At 34.6% G+C, this 22,177-nt stretch overlaps 4 protein-coding genes across 4 annotated transcripts; 2 read left to right on the forward strand and 2 right to left on the reverse strand.

Annotated features, from left to right (window-relative positions):
• Positions 1-1,463: 1,463 nt before the first annotated feature.
• LOC105623079 (translational activator GCN1) lies at positions 1,464-12,301 on the reverse strand. The gene is made up of 13 exons (XM_012204480.1): positions 12,287-12,301; positions 12,100-12,202; positions 10,752-10,947; positions 10,337-10,676; positions 6,446-10,256; positions 4,317-5,802; positions 3,599-4,235; positions 3,082-3,426; positions 2,735-2,928; positions 2,447-2,658; positions 2,108-2,361; positions 1,733-1,954; positions 1,464-1,592 (listed from the first exon to the last, which is right to left on the reverse strand). The coding sequence occupies exons 1-13, from the start codon at positions 12,299-12,301 to the stop codon at positions 1,464-1,466; spliced, it is 7,944 nt and encodes a 2,647-aa protein (XP_012059870.1).
• Positions 12,302-14,440: 2,139 nt separating this feature from the next.
• Positions 14,441-17,441, forward strand: LOC105623098 (F-box only protein 42-like). The gene is made up of 3 exons (XM_012204498.1): positions 14,441-14,564; positions 14,686-15,029; positions 17,349-17,441. The coding sequence occupies exons 1-3, from the start codon at positions 14,441-14,443 to the stop codon at positions 17,439-17,441; spliced, it is 561 nt and encodes a 186-aa protein (XP_012059888.1).
• Positions 17,442-17,715: 274 nt separating this feature from the next.
• LOC105623081 (adenylate kinase isoenzyme 6-like) lies at positions 17,716-19,688 on the forward strand. The gene is made up of 3 exons (XM_012204481.1): positions 17,716-17,755; positions 17,829-17,980; positions 19,261-19,688. Exons 1-3 carry the CDS (start codon positions 17,716-17,718, stop codon positions 19,594-19,596), a joined length of 528 nt encoding a protein of 175 aa, XP_012059871.1. The 3' UTR covers positions 19,597-19,688.
• Positions 19,689-20,625: 937 nt separating this feature from the next.
• Positions 20,626-21,565, reverse strand: LOC105623082 (iron-sulfur cluster co-chaperone protein HscB, mitochondrial). The gene is made up of 3 exons (XM_012204482.1): positions 21,209-21,565; positions 20,838-21,094; positions 20,626-20,755 (listed from the first exon to the last, which is right to left on the reverse strand). Exons 1-3 carry the CDS (start codon positions 21,563-21,565, stop codon positions 20,626-20,628), a joined length of 744 nt encoding a protein of 247 aa, XP_012059872.1.
• Between the last annotated feature and the right edge of the window lie 612 nt (positions 21,566-22,177).

Genomic DNA, 22,177 nt, shown 5'->3' on the forward strand with positions numbered 1-22,177 from the left:
ACATTGTAAATTTTCTCAATAAGTTTTTGCGTTACTTGCATCTTTTACAATCACATCTCGGGGGGATTCTTCCAGAATAATTGTTTTTTTTTCAGGACTAGGTAAGAAAAATGGAAATTTGTTAAAACGATTAGCTAGCTCGATTTGTATCGAGCGTCGAAATTTAATATTGATTTATTATCTACACAAACTAACAATAACATTATATCAATGTTATAATTTTCTACTTAACAACGTAATTGTTATATACAACATGTATTACATTACATTTATATTGTTATATTAGAAATTATAATATTGATGTAATATTATTGTTAGAGTTCTGTGAGTAGATATTTTTACCGAAGAATTACCTTTGTTACATACAATTCTTTCAAATATTTGTACGAGTAACAATGTCGCTGGTATAGAAATGATAATATATATTCAATTTCAATCACTATTACATATTTTTTTATATTATCCTTTATATTTCTTTCTCTATAATTTTTAAGACATCTCTTTATTACTACTACGCTTCGTCACATTTTTTTCTATAAAGGCAATAATATAGAAAAATTATCTGTATAAAAAAATGAGATGTTAAAAATAATTTATATTAACAATCAATTCTCAAGAGAACACCTTTAACTAAAAAGGTCCCCATCGTTTGGCTTAATCTTGCACTCTTCGTTCTTTCTTAATATCGACTATATATATTAAAAGAATTTAAATACGCAACTATACCCTTAAAGCAAATGGTACCACTTCTGCTAATACGTAAACGAGTTTATACATCTGCAAAAGTACAGAAAGTGCAAACAAAATAAATAAATCTAACAGAAGCAAGCGAGCGTTTCCTATACAGCCTTGTAGTTATATGAGCGAATTATTGTGAGCTGGCTTCATAATTCTACAAGTTAATCGTGTAGATTTTCAAATATTTTTTTCTTACAATAAATGAAAAAATTAATTTTTTATATAACGTATACATAATACGTTAAGTCTATAAAAAACTTCATAATGATTAACATAAATGCGATTATGAACAAAACGTAAGAACTTAAATAATAAATCTTGTTTCTTTTTCAAAAGAAATCTCGATAAGATACAGACTGTCACCTATGATTTTTTAAGTGGGAAAACGCTGGTGCGATTATCGACATTGAGAACGTTAGATGTCAAGCAACCGTTATATGAATCGAAATAGAAAACATCTTTCGTAAAAGTATGTACAATTCTGGTTCGAATCGTTTGATATATTCAGGACATCTTAGTTTAAGTAACTTGAACGCCATTGAGCGACAGTTCCGCTTCACGCTTTTTAATTGTTTATCGAGATACAATGTTAAACGAGCTAGTTTGTTCATAATGCAGATACATGAACGATAATTCTCTTCTTTATAGGGGTCGGGCGAATAATGGGTAATACGATTATTGAAACGGGTATAGTGCGTAATAAGCCCCGGGAAGTACAATATCTCTCACGTGAGTAACGTATCATCTAATTCCTCTATTTTGCCCTCCGGTTGAGAGAGAACTTTACGCAACACTTTGCTGACCACATCGGATAAAGACTCTTTTGCGCCAGCATCCAAGAAAGCCATGCAACGCTGAAAGAAGATGGACAAAACTATTATTAACACTTATATATTATTAACATTTTACATGAAAAAATAATTATATATAAGAAAGACAATCACTTAAAAAAAAATTAAATAAGTTTTGTATCGATTAGAAAATAACAACTAACCTGGTGTTCTTCTTCGCCTTGTCTCAACCGAAGCACCGCGATAAGTGCGAGCTCGCTGTTCGCTTTAACATATCCGTTCTTCTCTTTCGTACCGTTTACCAACATTGGCAAAAGCGCTCTGAGCAGTTCAGGTGACATATTTTCAGGTGGTATGTTACGCGCGAGATGAATGCAAACTCGGGCGAGTAGTTGCTTCACGTCGTTACTGTTATTATTCATCGACTAAAAGTTACAGTGATATTGATTTAATATTATAAGATATAATTTAGATTATTATGTTAAATATTTCATGTTACGTGTCTTTTTAGATATCATTACCAGCAATTTATTTATTGAGTCCTGTACATATAGATATAACATTCTTTTCGAACTTACCCTCACAAAAGGCGACAAAATTTGCTGTGGTATTGATTGCGATTCGTTCATAAGATACTGAAATAGATATCCACACGCTCGTACGCCGTTCATGACAATCTGTACTCTGTCAGCAGCCAAATAGGAAAGTATCACTGTGCAAACACGATCCTTCTCTTTAGGATTGTATACTGTATCAGGTGATTCCTTTAGCGTTACGAAAAGCGCAGCTGAACGTCCATGCCTGAGCACCCAGTCGGCATTAACATCGTTACCTAATCGAATATCAATCAATATATTAATAATTATTATAAATAATTATTGTCAATTTAAATTACATTATATTCTTCGTGAACTTACATAAGAGATGATCATTAAATGCAATCGCTAATTGCTCCGGAGATAACCATCGCAAAAGAGCGCCAAAACAACCAGCGACTGCATTCCTCGTTATATCCTCTGAATGACCAAGCATGCTGCTGAGCGTTGCAAATACCTGTTTCTTCATAGGATCAGTCATTTTGTCGCCAGCCGGGGTCAGTACACCTCTGAGAGCTTGTAGCATTGTTTCCCTGTATTTCGAATAATATTATAAATTCTTGCAAAACATTTCAATACTCGAAAGATGTATCCACAAATTGGAATTACCTTATCGCTGGATCATCTCCTGTTTTGATACCAGTGTGAAGTTCAGTGAATAAAGGATCGACACGTGTATGGATGACAATCAGATTGCTAAGAGCATAAGCTGCTTTCAATCTGACCTGCCGATTACTATCGTTCAAAGCTCTTAAGAATGTAGTTTGCAATTGCGGCAAGAATTGTTTTAGCATAACGCCAACCTATAAGCAAGGTAAATCAATAACTTCGAATCAGAAGAACCTTTACTAGAATGTTAAAAGACAATGTATTATATTCTCTGTTTCATTTGCAAACCACATAATATGAGATGTAAAATCTTAGTAATGACAAAAATTATGTTTAATCATACAAACCTTCCCAAGTAATATAGCAAGCGTCTCGAGAACGGCTGCCTTAACACTCCAATTAAAACGGTCGCCAAGAATTCGAATAAGCGGACCGGTAATGTGTACGACGCTCGGTTGCAACGCGGCCGCGCTGGACAATCTTATAACTTCTCCCAATCCTTGAGCTGCATGTTCCTTTGCTTCCGGCAAACCATTCAATATTGCCTCTCTGAAGATCGGTAAAATCGGTGTGATTCCCTTGGGAAGACAAAATCCGGGTAATAATTCTTGACCTTTTAAATCAGATACCGCAAATCGAACGGCTTGTCTAATGTCCTGTACGTGCGCTATTTGCTGATCAGATGAAAGAGTCTGTAAGAAGTAAAACAATTGAAAGAGCAATTAAAAATTAATATTATTTTAAGAATGAATTATTATAATATAATTTTTATTTTTAACATTTTTCATTTTTTAACATATTCTTGTATATGTTATATTAATTTTAATGTTCGAGTTATCATTTCATTTCAATCTGTATGTTTACCTTCGTGACGGCTGTAAGTGCCTCCCAACTCATCTGTAACACATCCCTGTCTTCATCGGTGAATAAGTGAATTAAACCTCTAAGCAATTGCGGGACATACTGGCTATAATCAGCGCGAGTGTCACGACAGAATGCACAAAGTAATGTCGCGGCGCTCCGCCGTTTCGAGAGATCTTCCGCTCTTGTGGCTTCCATTAATTGATCCATCACGGTCCTGACGCCTACTTCATCGGTGACGGAAAGAACAACAGCCTGACAATACTCTAACTCTTGCAGTTCGTTTGTCGTTCCTTGCGCACTAGAAAGAGCAGTGAGTAATGCTGGTAAAATCCTATGGAGGAATCTTGTCAATGCTTCACCTGCCACACTGGCCAGTATCGACAGTGCTTTCGTATTAACCGGCGGCGAGGCTAATTGTGGGACTAGATACGGCAATACAACGCGCGACTTGATCGCCATCACTTGACGTAAACCGTCCAAAGTGTTCTCTGCCTCTGCATGGTCAGGCGAGTTCAATTGCGTCAACATTGCCGGCAATATATCATCGAGGGCGCGAACACCCACCGTGGAATGCAAACCGTCGAAAGTTTTGGCAGCAGCTTGTCGAACCTCCGGCAATGGATCGCACAGTGCTTTTCTAAAACAGGATTACGATCTCCTTATCTAAATGTCTGATCATACGTTTGGTTGTTATCGTTTTAAAGATGATTATACTTACCTCACCGTTGGCACGAGGCTGATGACGAAGGTAAGGACCATATCTTTGTTGGTGCTCGCCATGATTTCCGATAGACCTATGCATACTCCTTGACGTTGATCGGCTTGGTCACTCTGTAAACCTTTTTCCAAAATCGGTATGATTTCTGGCAATACTCGTTCTCCCAATTTCCGAACGAGATCGCCCAATGTCCGAGCGGCTACCTGTCTTTTGTCGTAACTCGTGCTCGCCAAACATCCCAACAAAAGAGTAAACAGCGTTGGTAATATTTCTCGCAGCGTTCTCGGTGTATTCGTTACCACTACCTTCCAAACATGGAGAGCTGCTTGACGGACCATAAGAGCCACGTCCGATCGTCCCATGTATAGTCCGGCCAAAACACGATTTCGCCTCTCCGCACCCAAAGCGTTTATAATAGCATAATGTGATTGTTCTGTACCGAAGTTATCATCTTCGCTCGCGGTCTCGGTTGACATCTTGCCTGATACACCAGAGATCCTGTAAAGTAGATCGCCCAATAGTTGCACAGATGAATATCGGATACGCCAATTATCGTCGAAGAGACCCTTCTCCAGTTCCGGTAATAATAGCATTATAGCCGAATCAGCATAAAGTGTAACGATACGTTGTCCTGCCCTTAATGCAGTTTCCCGCACGTATTCATTCTCGTCGGCCAATGCCTTCAATATAGGATTGATTATTTGTCCAATATATGGAGTGAATTCTGTGGTGAATGCACTTGGCATGTATATGAACATCATAATGTATCCATCCTTCACATGGGGAGCGATATCAGTTCTCTCTGCGGTACTAATGATCTCAGGCATAAGTTTGTGAAGTTTCTCGACTCCTAATCCGCGCACCACTTCGGAGAGACCTTGGGCAGCTCCGGATCTGTCGACACTACTAGTTTCGGAAGTCAGTGTTTGCATCAACCAAGGTAATAGATCTTCGAAGCTAGACTCGCCCATTCCTCGTACCATTGCACCCAGCGCTCTTGCTGATACACTACGTACTTCGGGTACTGGATCAAGTAAACTTGTTTTCAGACCTGGAATAATAGTCGGCAGATATGGAGTCAGATCTTTCTGATCTGTTAAGGAGTACATATTGCCAATAATTTGCGCGGCCATCTTTCTGGTTTCTGTTGAACGATCGAGAAACGCGCGTTGCACAACAGGCATGATCAAAGCTAGCGATGGAGCATCAATAAAATGTACAAATTGCGTATCCAGTAATGTTTGCAAGCAAGTGGCGGTTTTATGTGAAGGATCCTGTAGCGCTTTTAGCAACACAGGCACAATAGCTTGAATCTCCGGATTGCGGATGACGCTTCCGATGACCTTGAGTGCTTCTGCGCCGGCTTCTTGTACTTTTGTGTGAGAATCGCTGAGTACTTCTATCAATTTTGGGACGATACTCGGCAAGCAGCTGCTTAACTGTTTTGGTGCACAATACGCCATAGCACCAAGTAACTCGACAGATCCTAAAAATGAGATACATGAATTTTAAATCTCAGTATAATTATTCTTTACTTTTAAATTAAATAATGTTGTTTTCCAAAACAAATGTATTTTAAATACGAGCAATAATAGTAATTTTGGAATGTTGAATAGCTCAATATCAAATCATTCGATTGTCAAGCAACAGATTATGAGTTCAATTCCTGGAATTATCAATCCACATATATGATATTACGTAAGAAAATATTGAACTATAATAGGAAAAAAAACAAAATATAAATTTAATTTCAAGATAATTGGGGATAAATAAATCGCTATACTTCGCTCTTGAAAAATAAGAAACTTTTAAATAATAAATTTAAAAGCAAAACTCAGTTGGAATATTTCCATATAAGTTCTATAAAAATTGGAAAAGAAGTTTCAACTTCTTCCTTAAAAATGGTAATTATAATAAAAGAAGAAAGTCAAAATCCATATAAAATTTCTTTTTGTTGAAAGCCAAGACTAGCATTATTATTGACAAAGTCTCATGTATCAAAATAGAAAAAGGAAGACTAATGAAATCTAGTTGCATGAAATTAAAATTCACAGTACAAAAATGTTTTTAGTTTACTTAATTATTAGTTTACTTAATTATTAACAGAATAAATGATTGCATTTCATTACCTGTTTTTGTTCTCCATGAATCTTCTTCCAGAGCCGCCAGTAGACTTGGCAAAACGAGTTTGACGCCATGAGCAGAAAGTTTGCTCATAACTACTCTGGCAGTGTCATCAGTAGCGGTTCTCACATATTGACTCGAATCGCCGAAGCACAACAGCAAGTGTGGCAGTACGTGAACGATATAAGGCTCGAATAATCTTCCGAGCATTGTACATAGCATCTCGAATGCAAATAATGCACCTTCCCGATGCCTGTAGTTCTTTTTGTCTTGGATAGCGTGAGTTAGTTTGCTCATGATGTCCAATTGCTTCAATGCGAGAATTCCCATACCTTTGATAAGCCCTGCCAATCCGTATGCTGCACCTTTACGCTCTCCATACTTGTCTGATTTCAGCAACTGATCCATTAGATTGTCTACAATTTTCGGTGCGTCTTCTTTAATGGCGTCCGTCAGATGTGGCAGACAATTGGCTACGGCTTCCTGCACTTGCTGCGATGGCGTAGAAAGCGCCGCAATGAGGCGCATCACAATGGGCTTGATTCGCGGATCGTTTTTGTCCAAATGTCTTGCCAGGGACCCCATGAGGATCACCACCGATTGCTTGATCGAGTCGAAACTGCCAATCTTTGGAGCCTTATCCATGAAGTTTTCGAAAACTGGTAGCAGCGACGTAATGTTCGCACTGCCGTGAAGGTCGACTGCTGCGACGGCAGCTGTAAGCATCTCAGTGCGTACGGATTGATTTCGATCACCGAGCCCAGTTAGAACGAAAAATTGGATAAGTCGATGCACCGTGTCGGCGGTGAGAAGCGGCGCTATTTGAGCGAGAGCGAGCGCTACTCCACGCCGAGGACCCCACGTGTCGATCGGCTGTTCGATAACTCGACCAAAATCGTTCAACTTTGGTGGGATCATAGCCAGTTTCTCCTGATACAATTGTAACAGATTATCTAACACAGTTGGCGTTAAATGCGGCACGTTGGCCAAGCTCTGGGCTAGCGCGTGTGCGGCCGCTTGTTGCACCGGTTCGACTGGATGAGCGATATCCTGGATCAGTTCTTCGCAGAGGATCTCCGCTTGTGCGGTAAAGTCAGCCGCGTTCCACAATTCATTAGCGAGGATCTTATTTTCGTCGTTTACGTCAAACTGAGCGATCCATACTCTCCTTGTGAGTCTATTGAACTGATCCTGATCCTCCTTTTGAGATGGGAAGGCCTGTCGTATCACCGTCAGTCCTCTAAGAGCCGCGTCTCTCACGGTCGACAACGAATTCTGTAATGCGCCAATCAACGAGTCTATGTCCTCGCTAGTGGCGATTGCCGTACCCGGTTGACCGCTGCCAGATTGTGCGACATCTAGCAAAGTCGCTACCGCATGAGACTGCACTCGGCTCGTGGTGGTCTCCATAAGTTCAATAAGCAAATCGAACATTTGCTTGCGTGGTAAAAGTCTAGGATGCCTGAGATCTTTCAAATCGGTGCTGCCTCTTTGTCTAGCATGTTCTTGAATCAATTGCAGTCCTTGTACGATCATCCCCTCATCCTTATATGATGTCAAAGTCTTCCTTATAAAGGGAAAAACGTAACAGAATGCAGGCGCTGTGAACAATTCCTTCTTCTTGATCGTCACTGCATGTATAAGATTCAACGTTCTTTTAACCGCCACATCTAAATTTTCTTCTTCCCAAGATTGGTCCAAGTCGCACTGCGGTTGCAACTGTCGCAGCGTAACGTGAGCAATAAGGTCACCTAGAATCGCACTATTATCTATTGTCACTGTTTGACGAAGAGATACATAAAGCTCCGACATCTCGGGTGCTGCCAATGGAGAACTTAGATTCTTCAAAATAGTTGGTAGAAGATCCTTTAAGTACAAAGATAACTCTTGCTGATTGCCGCGTACCGAGCATGCTACTAGGGACACAGTGTTATCTATCTTAGCTTTCAATTCGGTTAATCTCTTGCGAATACCATTCTCTTTCGCAATTTGTGCCTTTATAGTTTCTTCTTGTTTAGGCGTCAACTTTGGTTCCTTTATCTTGCCTTCTCTCTTTCGTTTCTCATACAACTCGCGCCGTAGTTGAAGCTCCTCTTGCTGTTCTTTGAATGAGTAAACTTTACTTTCTCTTTTCATATTCATAGAACTAAGGATATCATTCTCATCATTAACAGGCAATACGCTCTTATCGTAAAGCTCTCCCTCGGGAGTAAGATACGTGAAATATTCGTCCTTGGTAACTCGTAAGATCTCTGGATCGTCAAGTTTGCTCGTAACGTTCGACACTAGAGCAGGTAGAAAAGCGTCCGGTGCAAGTGATACGATTTTTATAAGTGCATTTTCATAGTTCGGCACCGGTTTATAATTCTGGATTAACATCTTCCTTACTTCATTGCTGTAGGTACGTAAGAAATCCTTTGGTACGAGTTTGTAATTCTTGGCAATTTTAAACCATAAATTTGGTACAGCTTTGAGCAGTGCCGGGTGATGAGATGGAAGCAGAGCATCTCTGGTCATTTGATAGGTATGTGCTTCGAATAAGAAGGAACCTGAGCATATGGCAAATAATCCATCAGCGAGACACCTGCCAGTAATCTCTCCCATTGAGGTATCTTCTTTATTTTCTTTATCCGATTCTGACTTGATTTTAACATTTTCCAAAAATTTGTTAAACTCTGTTAACAACGCCTGCGCTGGTCCATACGTGCTCAAACCGGTCATAATTTTCTTGACTAACGGAGAACACCGTTGTCTTGTCGCAGAATTTGGGGCAGTGGAGCAAGACACGATCGCTCGATGAATCCCAGTTAGAGCTTTCTCGTTCAATTTATCGGAGAATTCAGTGATAAGACGTTCACAGAGTAACATAAGATGGTACAAAATATCGTCGCTGCATGTCGACAGAAATTTTTCGGAAAAGAATATTTGCTCGTCTATCGCATTCCACAGCACGCTCTGTTTGTCATTCTCCACTTGGTCAGCTAATACGAATTTGAGTAGCAAATACGAAGCGACCAGACCTTCGGTTACCGCCGCTGGTTGTGCGCATTGCTGAGTAGCTCTTGTTATTGCCTGCGCAAGAATCGGTGCTATCACGCCAGAATACGAAGAGGCGGGAATCGAGAAAAATAACTTGATATAGGCAGTACGCACTGCAGCAGTGGACGTTTTCGCCGCCATACCCTTTTTAAAAGCATCTACAACAATTTTTGGTACATTAGACGAGAATTTCTTTGACCACAGTGCCATCATTTCAAGAGCGTGTATCAGTGTCTTCTCATGAACTTCGGTCTCGAGTACTTTAACAAAATGCTCACAAGCCGTTTCGGCTAATTTCTGTACGCTGCTACCCGAAGCCACATTGTAACTGAGATTGCCAGCACCTTGCAGAACAGATATCTTATGTGTCGCAACTGTGAGTTTACCCTCCGATCCATGAAATACTGCAAATATGGACGATAACAATATTTCCACAGCCGTCGTATCGGAACACTGTATAGCAAGTTTGCGGCACGCTTCAACTGCTTCATCTCGGACCAAATCCTCCTTAGAATGTAGATTGGCAAATAATCCTTTACTTATTTCTTGACTATATTGACTCAAGTCAAGACTCAATCCATTTAAAATGTGCCCAACTGATTCGATTATGATTTCTGGATTTCGCAACATAGCTTTTTGTAAAGCGGGAAGTAATTGAGTTTTGAATTCCTCGTGAGTCAATCTCCGAAGAAGTGGCACAGCTGCATCGACTACATACAAATCTGGTTTCTTCTTACAACTAATCGTCACTTTTATAAAAACATCTATCATATTTGACTGAAATTAAAAAAAAACACAATATATAAAATTTATTAAAAAATTATGTGTATGTGTGTGTATATTCTTGTTTCGCTTACCTTCAAATGCTCCACCAAATCATTCTTTTTTGTAACAACTAAATATTTTGTAAGTAAACTGGCTAAAATAATTACACCATTACCAAGCTCCAATTTTATTAAATGTTCAACATAAGGTTCTATATCTTTAATGGCTTCCCATTCGTGTGCAAGTAACATATATACCTTGTTAACAAGTTTTTTATCTGCAGACGCTAAAGCTGCAGCAGATAAATTTGCTTGTGCCTCAATGAGCTTTGCTAAAGATTCATCCATTTGAATTAAATGTTCATGATATCCATGAAAAATAAGTAAAGTTGACCACTTTAATGCGATATATGCAGTTAGAGCAGTGTTCAAGCTAAAAGAATCATTTTAGAAAAATATTATTGTAAGTAAATAACTGATAGAAAATTTATTCTTGAATACGACTTACGTTGCAACCACATTCTTATGCCAGGTAGCTTGCTCCGAAATTACAGTTGTCATATGTTTGATAGTAGCATCTGGTTGTTTTTTAATTAATTCTACAATTAAGTTTTTCACGTAGGACTGAGAAGCACTATCTTTATATCTATGTAGAGTAAGTGATACCACCTTACAGATTCCATTAACAATTTTGTCATTAATGCCTGTAAGAAATAATTCCTAGTTCTCATATATAAATAATTTATAATTTTCAATGTAGTCTAGTATGTAATAGATATAATTTGGTGACGTCAACAAAAATTTTTTTAGGTAAAGATGTTGCATATCGTAATATCTTTTCCCTCGAATCGATCGAATTATATACCCAGAATATTTTATTTGTTACTTTCTTGTAAGAAAATGACAAATCCATTTCAGGAATATCAGAAAAGAAGAATTTGTATTCATATATTTAATATTTTTAAGCTGTAATTAGTCCAACAATTTAAATAAATCTGAATTCCTCACTAAAAGATAAACAAGAGATTTTTATTTATTTCACAGTTAATTGAACATGCTATTAAAAGACTATTAGAAACTATTAGAAAGCATGTTATTAAGATTTAACATATATATGAAATTAATTTCTAAAGTGGAAAAATTATTTATAAAAAATTATAATTCAATGTTATAAAATATTCATTTCTAAAATATTCTATATACTATTTTAAGAAAATAAATTTTTATATGCTATTATAGTTAAGCTTAATTATAGAACACAATATAATTGCAACAAACTTATTACTTGATTCAAATATATTAAATATATTTTTTAAATATTTATTACATAATTTTCACAGAAATAGTTGTCAAAGATATCGCGATATCTTTGACAATACTTAATGGAAATATTTTAAATCCCATTAAAAGTTGCAGCAAATTATTTGATTAAAATATATAAAATATTTTTTTTTTAATATGTTACATGTATTACATAATAATTTCTATAAAAATATGTTAGATGTCTTTAATAATGTTTAACGAAATAATTACTGGAATTCTCAAACTTTTCATACATATCATACATATAATTTGTAATGATAATCTTTCAGCTAGATTTTAAACAGTTGGGAACTAAGATAAAAAAAGAAAAATATTTGATAAAATAATTAAAGACATATTGTAAATAAACTACTCCAGACCGTTCCAAAGAAATGAGTGACAGTTTTGTCAAAATCATGCATGAATCATAGAGCGACGAATCAACAACATCGTCGAAAAACGAATCTATCCCCATATTTTTATAACATCATTATACGTAAGTGTCATTTTATCTCTCATCAAAAAATAATACGTGTCTCCCGCGATCTCCTTACCGGGATTTGACAATACGCTGGCGACATTTTGCAGAATCTCACGCCGCTCCTTCTTACTGGCGGTCTGAACTCGATTTGGCAGATCCTTCAAAGCTTTTGTTAGCTACAATAAAACATATCGATTATAATAACACAGCGACGTTGAAGTAATACAAGAATTTTGTCGTATTCCACGTGACTCGCTCACCTCGACATCCGCCATATTTCTTCAAAAGCCGGACTGATCATAAAGCGCCGCTCTTCACGGGCACGTAGTTTGCGCGAACGTGATTAGAGACTTCGGATTCTCGGAAGAGAGAACGGTTATCTTTTGTCCCTTCTGTCACATTTCAAAAGTGTTTTATACATATATTCATATGTTTACAAATAACAGAGTTATATATTTCTAAATGACAGAGAGTATATACTTTCTTTTATTTTCTTTAATAATAATAAGATCTGCTTAGCGTGACTGAACAAGTGTACACTTTTGGAACTTCAAATGAGATAGGTATATATTTATTATTTGTTGAAAGCGAGAAAGATCGTTTTAGTGCAATGTAGGAACAAACAGATCTATGAATAAGAAAGATGTTCTATCAATAAATAAAGATGTAATAAATAAAGATGTAAAATTATAACCGTAAAATTATTGCAAATTACGGACTTAACAAATTACTGACTTTAGAATTTTATTAACAAATTTTTATTAATAAATATTTTATTAACAAATAATATTATAAAATTAATTTATTTCTCTAATAAATAAAATTTTATTTCATTCCTTTTAAAATTCATTTTAAGGGTCGACAAAAAAGTGACAAAAGAAACTATGGAGCCCTCTAGTTGAAGACGAATTTCTTTATGCTAAAATTATTGCTAAAATACTGGATGAATCGCATTTTAATTGCAATATTTATAATCAGAAAAGGCTCCTGAAGGCTCGTACAGAGCGATTTTTTTAGGGAAAAAGGCAAAATAAAAATTTATTCTGATATCTCCGATGTGTACTACAATGCAGTGAAGGTATAATTTTATTATATGTATATATTTTTAAAAATTTTCAAGAATCAATTTGCAAAACCGGCTTTGTATGCGCCTTCGCATACTCTACCTATTTTCAGCGCTGGCAGTGAATTTTGAAGTGCAGCCAATAGCTGCGATCAGTAGAAAAAAACAGCTTTGCAACTGTTGTAAAATTCTGTAATATGATTGGTCTTACCCTTAGTTTCTTATTAAATCTAAATGTATAAACCAATCATATTCAAGAATTTTACAACAATAAAACTGCTTTTTCTGCTGAATCCGATCGCAACTTGAGTGAGCCGCTCGCTGTTATTAGTGAATTCTTTTAGATCATCTAATTAAAATTTTATCAAAATTTTAGATCTAGAAAAATACATCAATAACAGCGAGCGATCAACTGTTGAGTCCGCCGAACGCAGCCATTGGGTGCATCTAGAAGCGCAGAGCGCTCAGTGAGCTCTTGCATCTGATTGGCATATTCCATTAGAGCTAAAAATATAAACCAAGTAGGTACAAGAGCTGACTAAGCGCTGAGTGAGCGGTCATGCTTCTGGATGCATCTAAAACACCCATTGAAGTTCAAGAGCAAGTGGCTAAGCATGCTTACCGATTGAATATGATTGGTTAGATCTATAAGTAACCAATTTCTCATTTCTCGGCAAGCAGGCTACCCGCTTTGTCAACTTGAACGCGCGGAACGCGCCCATTGTTAGAAATTACTATGTCCGACATCGTGCCGATGTGTGTCGTCCAAAGCCATGAAGCTCCCATAGAAAGAATGATCGTGACAGCCAATCAGAGGCATTAATAGTTGGTGTTATAATTTCCGATTGGCTTTTATTATTTTAGAACGAGTTTGCGATCGCATTATAAATTCCGCTTTAAATCTGAAGTCTAGAGGAAATTAGGAAAATAATCCTATCGCAAAGAGAATTTTCAACAGTTGTAAAATAACTGAGATAAACACTACTGAACGTGGTCAATCTGTGGCATGACAGATAGTTGACGAAAAAACAGTGCAATAAGATACAACAAAAAGCTATTTTTGAGAATATTCCTGTTTTTTTTTTCAATTTGGATTACATATTCTTTATCTTATAAACTATTCTGAATTACAATTGTACGTTTTGTAAAATTATCAGGATTGTCGGTCAAAAAAAATGCGTACATACTCGTCAAGTAAAAAGATTCGTGCAACAATGCCTTCGTAAAAAATGTATTTTCAAGAATGAACTTTTTCATCTCCATGTGGAAATGAGGATATTTCAAGTCCAAAATTTTTACATAAAGTACAGTCGATTTTCGTGGTACGCTTGTGATTGTTATTCCATGCAAAATGCAATGCAAAATCAATGATCTACCTGACGAATTGTTGGAGTATATCCTAAGTTTGATACCACCTTACAAAGATCTCCAAGAGTGCAGACTCGTTTGTAAAAGATGGTACCGCGCTACTAAAAGTATGTTTCTTTTACATTATTCTTTATATACTTATCATGTTAAACATATGAATATGCTATAAATGAACTATCAATCCCATCAATCAATTCCACATATTAATATATATTTTTTGTTAACTAGATGTAATAGAGCATAATGAAGCGCATTTTCAAAAGTCTGTCGCTTTTGGATCTTTGCTATGGGATTCATTACCATCTATGCATTGGATATCTACTATTGGAAAAAGACACTCACATTCTGCTTGTATATATGATAACTCTATGTATGTTTTTGGTGGCTGTACAGCTACAATGACAACATTCAATGATTTATGGCAGTTAGATTTAGGCACAAGGACATGGGTTAGACCAATCACTATGGGCAACTATCCATCGCCTAAAGCTTGTGCCACTATGCTGTATTATAGGAACAGCTTAATTTTATTTGGAGGTTGGTCTCATCCGTCGCCATATCCTTTACATCAGGTAACTATTCAAATAAGAAAATGATAGTTTCAGTTGAGATTATACACACACACACACACACACACACACACACACACACATGTATATATTAGTATATATATATATATATATACATACATACATACATATGCATGCTTATGTGTTTGTTATATGTACAAATGTTTGCTTAATAGATTTTAGAACTTGTACAATCACATTTTATTGCGTATATTGTCGATAAGTTTATATATTTGTAATAAAATTACAATCTAAAGCCTACGGCACATACAAAACATAAGGCCGTAACACGTAATTGACCAATCACAGTAGAAATAGTAATGCCAGTAGCGAATCCAATGTTACGATTTCCTTACTGATTACGTCTTATGGCCTTACGTTTTTTTATGTGCTCCTGGCCTCAATAAGTATATATGAGAAACATAGTCATGAGAACTTTACATGAAAAAATAATATTTTATTTATTGTTTATCAATCCTTTCTTCTGATTAATAATGAGAAAATAGGTCTACATAAGAAATACTTGATATATACTTTCTTATTTTTACATATTATTTTTTTTCCATTCCTCCATCCACTCAAGTACTCTATCTACATTAATTAGTATCCGGAACATTGTTCATTAGTTGCATTATTTTTCTGGATTAAACGATTCTTGAAATTCTTGAATAACAAACATTTCAGCTCCAACATTTCTGTCTGATTTGTTCTTGGCCTTTCTTTCCGTCTTTCGTTTTTTATGTAGACGGTTGTCTAAAGCAGCATCGTTTGCTTTAAGTACAAACACAATATCAAACCAATTTCAAGGGAACAAATCAGCATTGCGATAGTCCACAATTTATTCTCCTTTTCTTATCCACTTCTCCACTTCTCATAAGTTTTACTAACTAGAAAGAGAGCTGCAAACAAAAATTTAATGTATGTTTAACATGTGACTAGATGATATAATCTATAGAACATATTTCATAATTTTAATTCAACTTGTTAGCCAATTTTAAATAATTTAATGTTGTATGGCTCATTAATAATTGATGATGGTTTTATTTGTTCATTGTTAAATAACATATATTTCATGATTTAAAAACTACAAAAATTATGATTATTAAGAATAAAGTCTAATGTTCGTATTACTAGTAACAGACAATTGCATTGTGTTTATGTTTCTTAGATCTAATTCTACCTTTCTAGGATCTAAATGTAAGATTAACTTAAATCTTGATATTTAACTTTGATTACTTTTTCCAAGAATTTCTTAGATTGAGAATTAAAATATATAATATATAATTAGAAAAAGGTAAAGAATAAAATGAAAAAATAAAGATTAAATGTTGATACCAGGCCTTGATTAATTAAAAAGGAATTATGTTAGCCAGCATCAACGTTAATATTGCATATATTTAATTATGTATTTACGTATGATATCAGAAATTATTTTATGATTATATCTCTTTAATAACAATATCAAACAACCTTAAAATTTGGTGTAGATCACAGAGATTCGTGTGACATGGAAACATATTATATTAATGAAATGTCAAATCTCCTGTAATGGCTCCGGCAAACTAGCGCGATGTTCGTCACGCTTCTTTCTTCTTTTTTAAAGTTAATGACTCCCGAAATAATAAACGGAAGTCAATACGACCTTATGAGAAATACAAAAACTAAAAATGATGCAAGCCCGCAAAAATGGCGAAGCTCGCCCAGACACTGGGCGCCTGCATCTACGACATCATCACGCCGCGTGGACGCGTATCAGGACGCAAACGAACAGATTATCCAAAACCACGGGATGGCTATGTATATTTCAATGCTCAGTCAAAGTCGGCAACACTTTCAAAAATATAATTTGTATCCGAACCGAAGACGCGTCCGCTGCAGGCGAGTGCCTGGGTTCTTCAGAATTCGCGCGCGACATGCGATATCCAATGAAAATATATCTTTAGTGAAAACATCGGTAAAACTGTATACTCATTGCGCGCGACGAACATTGCTGATGTGTCGGAGGCATAAAGAGAATATTCTTCTTCTGCCTCGTTAATGGCTCCTGCGAGAAAGTGTACTGCGATCGGCCAATATCCCATGTGACAATAAGAGAGAGAATTAAAGGTCAACGCGATGCTACAAATGCTTTGAAGTATTTTTTAATTGATCAGTTTGTAAAATTCTTTCTTCTAATTGGTCCAATGCTTCAAAGCATTTGTATCACTTATCTCTGAAATTCTATAATATGCGTAAATTATAGCATGTTAATGCGCTAACATCATTGTAAGCGCGTTCTGAATATGGGTCCATTGCCTAATGCTTAATTCATACTGGTCGCAGCAAGCGTCAAGCAGCGAGCAGCAACCAACTAGCGATATTGTTTACGTCACTGTAAATATCGCTTCACTGATTGGTTGCTGCTCTGCTGCTTGATGCTGCGTGAATTAGGCATATAGGTCTGTTTTCTGTGCTGAACTAGTGTACACTTTTGAAACTTAAAGTGAGATAGATATATATTTGATTTTTGTTTAAAGCAAGAAAGAGAGTTCTAAAACAGTCTAGTGCAGGAACAGAAAATAGACTATATGTTGTCCCTTCTACCATATAAACCAGATAAACTCTCGGAAGGATCGCGCAAGATCACATTAACAAGGAAAGAAAAAAATTAGCATCAATCTGATTGCTGTTACATTCGTATTTGTACAAGATGAACATGCGTAGGAGCGCACCTAACATTTTAATATGTGGTATGTGATAGCGTTGTTGTTATTTAGTATAAATTCTGGATATCCTTACTAATTATTGTCAATGTTTTTTTAGGCACACCTGGCGTAGGCAAGAGTTTGATGGCGCATTTGTTGGAGGAAGAAACTAAACTAAATTGGATCGACGTCAGTAAAGTAGCTATTGAGACTGGATGTGTGAGGGAGTATGACGAGGAATTACAATGCAGCGTATTGGATGAGGATGCGGTAATTATTCTTGTAGCCATAGTTATATTTCATTAATATGTTCCATGTCATGTGACACTCTCGTGACCTATACTAAACTCAGGTTGTTTGATATTTAGGCTGTTAAAGAAATATAATCATAATTGCACAATTAAATGTACAATTGATATATTGATGCTAGCTAACAGTTGCTTTTTAATAAACAATAAATTAAAAAGACTCAATAAATTAATAAATAATATAAAAAAGGAAAGAGCCAAACTAGTTGTATGTGCTAATATATATTTTTGAAATTAAACAAATAAAAGTTTTGATCCCTATTGGGTTAATATCAATTAATATAATCAATCAAGTTATAAATTATAATCGTTATAAATTAAAATTGTATCTAAATCATAGTAATGTATGTACTTATCACTAAACACAATTTCTATGCCTAAAATTCTTCCTCAAAGTAATAATTGATGAAAATGAATGATCGGAAGTGGTCATCGAATCATTTTGAACGTTTGAGTAGAAATTCCTTTTTAATCAAGGTCTAATCACTATCAACATAAGATTAATTTTAATTTGTTTTTTCAATTTATTTTTTATTTTTTTCTAATTCTAAGACTATTTTAATTTTGAATCTAAGAAATTCTTGGAATTTGGAGAAAATAAAGAAAGTTAAATCAAGATTTATATAAGTTAATTTTACATTGGTAGAATTGAGTCCAAAAAACATAAATATAATGCAATTGTCTGTTGCTAGTGTAATATGAACATTAGATTTTGATTTTTTTAATCACAATTTTTATAGTTTTTTTAAATTATAAAATACACTCGTCAACAAAATTATTGCATAGGTAAATTTATACGAAAAAAATTCACTCCACCCATAGAGTGTATCAAACTATGCAAATTTCTAAAAAAAAAAACATCCTTATTTTTGAAAAGATGCCAAGTAAGAGTAAAGATAGATTCAAAATCCATTGAAAGTTTCGTGAAGTATAGACTTTACCCTCAAAAATGAAAAAAAAACTTTTAAAAAACTTTTTGCCATTTTCGGAGTTATATTTATTTATAATTTTAATTAAAATTTTGATATAAATTTATGTATTCGATAATTTTGTTGACGAGTATATATGTTATTTAAATATAATGAACAAATAAAATGAATTATTGATGATCCATACAATGTTAAATTATTTAAAATTGATCAACAAGTTTGGTTAAATTGAAATTAATATTTTCTATAGATTATATTATATCTAGGTCACATATTAAACATACAAATTTTTGTTTGCAATATCTCTTTCTAGTTACTGAAACTTATGGAGAATTGGATGAGAAAAGGAGGACAAATCGTGGACTATCACAGTGCCGACTTGTTCCCTGTAAGTTGGTTTGATATTGTGTTTGTGCTCAGAACAAACAATACTATTTTATACGACCGTTTACAAGAAAGAGGTTATAACAAGAAAAAACTACAGAGCAATGTAGAAGCTGAAATTTTTGAAATTGTTGTCCAAGAAGCAAAAGATTCATTTGAGCCAGAAATAGTGCATGAACTAACAAACGATACTCCAGATGAGCTGATAGTTAATGTAGATAGAATATGTCAGTGGGTAGAGCAATGGAAAATAGATAATAAGTAAAAGAACGAAAATATATATTAAGTATTTCTTATGTAGTCTTATTTTCTCATTATTAATCTCATTATTAAAGAATAAAGGATATCAATAAATAATAAATAAGATATTTTCTCATATAAAGTTCTCACGATTATGTTTATATAATAAATGTAAAGAATCATGTTAGTGATCGAGTAAATTAAAATGTATTAATTAACTAATTAAAATATTTATTATATAAATTGAATCTTTCGTAACTATGGGTCACTTCTTCAGAATGAACAATTAAATCGCTAATATAATGTCAGTTTTGACATAACGCAAAAGATGTGGTTTAGAGTTCCTTGTACATAAAAAATTGAACATTGTACATACTGATTGATAGTTGAAAAAGTAGATATCCAATTCTTGATTACATTATAATTGTCAATTATTTCAATTGATTGGTTATCAATATTTTGTTGTTGCGAAAATCCGATGACAATCAAAATCAGTAATGTAAAAGTTATAATGTTAATTGTTTATGCTGAAGAAGTGACCTGTAGTCACGTAACGTTCAATACAATAATAAATTTATATACAATAATAAATATTTTGATTAGTTAACTAATACATCTTAATTTGCTCGATTATTGATCTGATTCTTTACATTTTTTGCTTCCGCATAATACCAGCGATTTCTATATTTTTATATGACAAATATATATTTCTTATATATACTTATCTAGATTGTAACTTTATTACAAATATATAAATTTATTGACGCAATAAAATGTGATTGTACAAGTTCTAAAATCTATTAAGCAAACATCTGTACATATAACAAACACATAAGCGCGCGCGCACACACACACACACACGCACACACACACACACACACACACGCATGCATGCATGCATGCATGCATACATGTACAGACACATTAGTATACATATAACAGAAGAACATTATTTTACATTTTATATAGCTAACAAAAAATTATAATTTTTCATGTAAAAAAAATTTATCTGTAAACACAATACATTTATAAATCAACTAAGTAAATGATACATTTATTCTATTATACCTAGATCATGCTTTAATTTCTTTAATCTATTATCTATGGTATCATAATATTTCATTTTTATTAAAATTTTTGTTGCTATTTCAATATCTTCTTTACTGAATGCCTCTGCCACTTGTCTAAAATAAAAAGAATAGAAACAATATTAAGTACTAAATACGATTTTAATACAGATTTAAAGCTATAAAAAATGGAGATTACTTTGACATTTTATTGAGTAGTTCCTTAGATTCTTTGGCCAGCTTCAAAACTTTATTTTTGTCCTCTATTGCGTTTTCTATCTCTTCATTACGTTCCATAATCTCTATGAGAAATTCTGGATTCAAGCTGGTAGTACCTTCTGGTATTGATATACCTTTTAATTCTAACATGTACAATCCTCTTTTTAATGGATGCATCAGCGTACTATAAGCCTTATTTATTAGAGACGACAACTTCTCTGAGATTTGCCTTTCTTTCTATTGACAGTTAAAACAAATTTTACTTACACATAAGAAAAGAAAGTTGTAATTATAATAAATTAAGAAATTTCTAAGAGAAGATCGTCTAAATTTTATTCGATGAATACTTACTTCAGATTTGTTACCAAACTTATCGGGATGCAGCATTTTTTGCAACTCTCTATACTTTTTATGAATTTCCTCATTCACTATATTGTAATCCCTTTTGATTCCGATGATATCGAAATAATTCAAGTTCTGTGGCAATTCTTGCAATACTTTACACTTTGAGCAAAATAACTCGGACTTGTACACATAGTCGCAATTCCAACACTTGAGTGGACTGTCACTGCAGAATCTCAAGGATCTCAAAGGAATGGTAGAATGAATCGTTGTCCTTGATGGTGCATGATGTGAATACAGCTTACATTTCTGCTTAACTGGGCTCACCGCCACCACAGATTTTCTAATGACTCTTGCCAAAAACATTTTAGAGTGATTTTATAATCTAAAAAAGATAAATAATTTTTACGAAAGGATAACACAACGATAAAAATGTATCTTATGCTATTATTTGGAAAAACAAACTGCTGTTTTATTATTTTAAACAAAAAAAGGTAATTATAATACGCACTGCATCTCCGATTTTGATGTAATTAGGCTCATTCGACGTGTTTTTGCTTGAAACAATAGAATCTGTAATGCTGATTTTACAATGAGGTAGTCAAAAGTTTTAGTCTTAATTGGTCAATCAGCCTTAGTCATACAGGTTATAATTACCGACTCATTATAGAATCAGCGTATGACAAAACATTAGATGAGTTCTATGAACCGAGATATTATGTTGATTCTACAATGAGTCGATCGTTAGTAGTCCTAAGTCTTATCAGTGAAGTTGATCAATAGCCAACTTTTACAACTGACGTTGATTGGTCAACTTCACTAATATGAGACTCGTCATGAATCGTATTGACGGTCAGACCTTATATTTAAGGCTTCCTTAAATTTATCTTTAGATGCTCAGCAGTCAATGAAATAATTCGTAGAGTATCTTAAGTACAAGATTTGACTATGAATACGGGCATATGACTTTCGACTACA

Source organism: Atta cephalotes, assembly GCF_000143395.1.
Source record: "Atta cephalotes unplaced genomic scaffold scaffold00052, whole genome shotgun sequence".
Taxonomy (NCBI): domain Eukaryota; kingdom Metazoa; phylum Arthropoda; class Insecta; order Hymenoptera; family Formicidae; genus Atta; species Atta cephalotes.

Bases quoted from the DNA above. Each gene is read 5' to 3' on its own strand.
- LOC105623081 (XM_012204481.1), top strand. From the start codon at position 17,716: ATGAACATGCGTAGGAGCGCACCTAACATTTTAATATGTG. The intron at 17,756-17,828 runs GTATGTGATAGC...ATGTTTTTTTAG, and splicing joins ACCTAACATTTTAATATGTG to GCACACCTGGCGTAGGCAAG. The intron at 17,981-19,260 runs GTAATTATTCTT...ATCTCTTTCTAG, and splicing joins GCGTATTGGATGAGGATGCG to TTACTGAAACTTATGGAGAA.
- LOC105623082 (XM_012204482.1), bottom strand. From the start codon at position 21,565: ATGTTTTTGGCAAGAGTCATTAGAAAATCTGTGGTGGCGGTGAGCCCA. The intron at 21,095-21,208 runs GTAAGTATTCAT...AACTGTCAATAG, and splicing joins AGTTTGGTAACAAATCTGAA to AAAGAAAGGCAAATCTCAGA. The intron at 20,756-20,837 runs GTAATCTCCATT...TTTTTATTTTAG, and splicing joins CTACTCAATAAAATGTCAAA to ACAAGTGGCAGAGGCATTCA.
- LOC105623079 (XM_012204480.1), bottom strand. The intron at 10,948-12,099 runs GTAAGGAGATCG...TATTTCTTACAG, and splicing joins CAGCGTATTGTCAAATCCCG to GCATTAATGACAAAATTGTT. The intron at 2,362-2,446 runs GTAAGTTCACGA...ATATTCGATTAG, and splicing joins ATTTAATGATCATCTCTTAT to GTAACGATGTTAATGCCGAC.
- LOC105623098 (XM_012204498.1), top strand. From the start codon at position 14,441: ATGCAATGCAAAATCAATGATCTACCTGACGAATTGTTGGAGTATATC. The intron at 14,565-14,685 runs GTATGTTTCTTT...TTTGTTAACTAG, and splicing joins ATGGTACCGCGCTACTAAAA to ATGTAATAGAGCATAATGAA. The intron at 15,030-17,348 runs GTAACTATTCAA...TACTGGTCGCAG, and splicing joins CGCCATATCCTTTACATCAG to CAAGCGTCAAGCAGCGAGCA.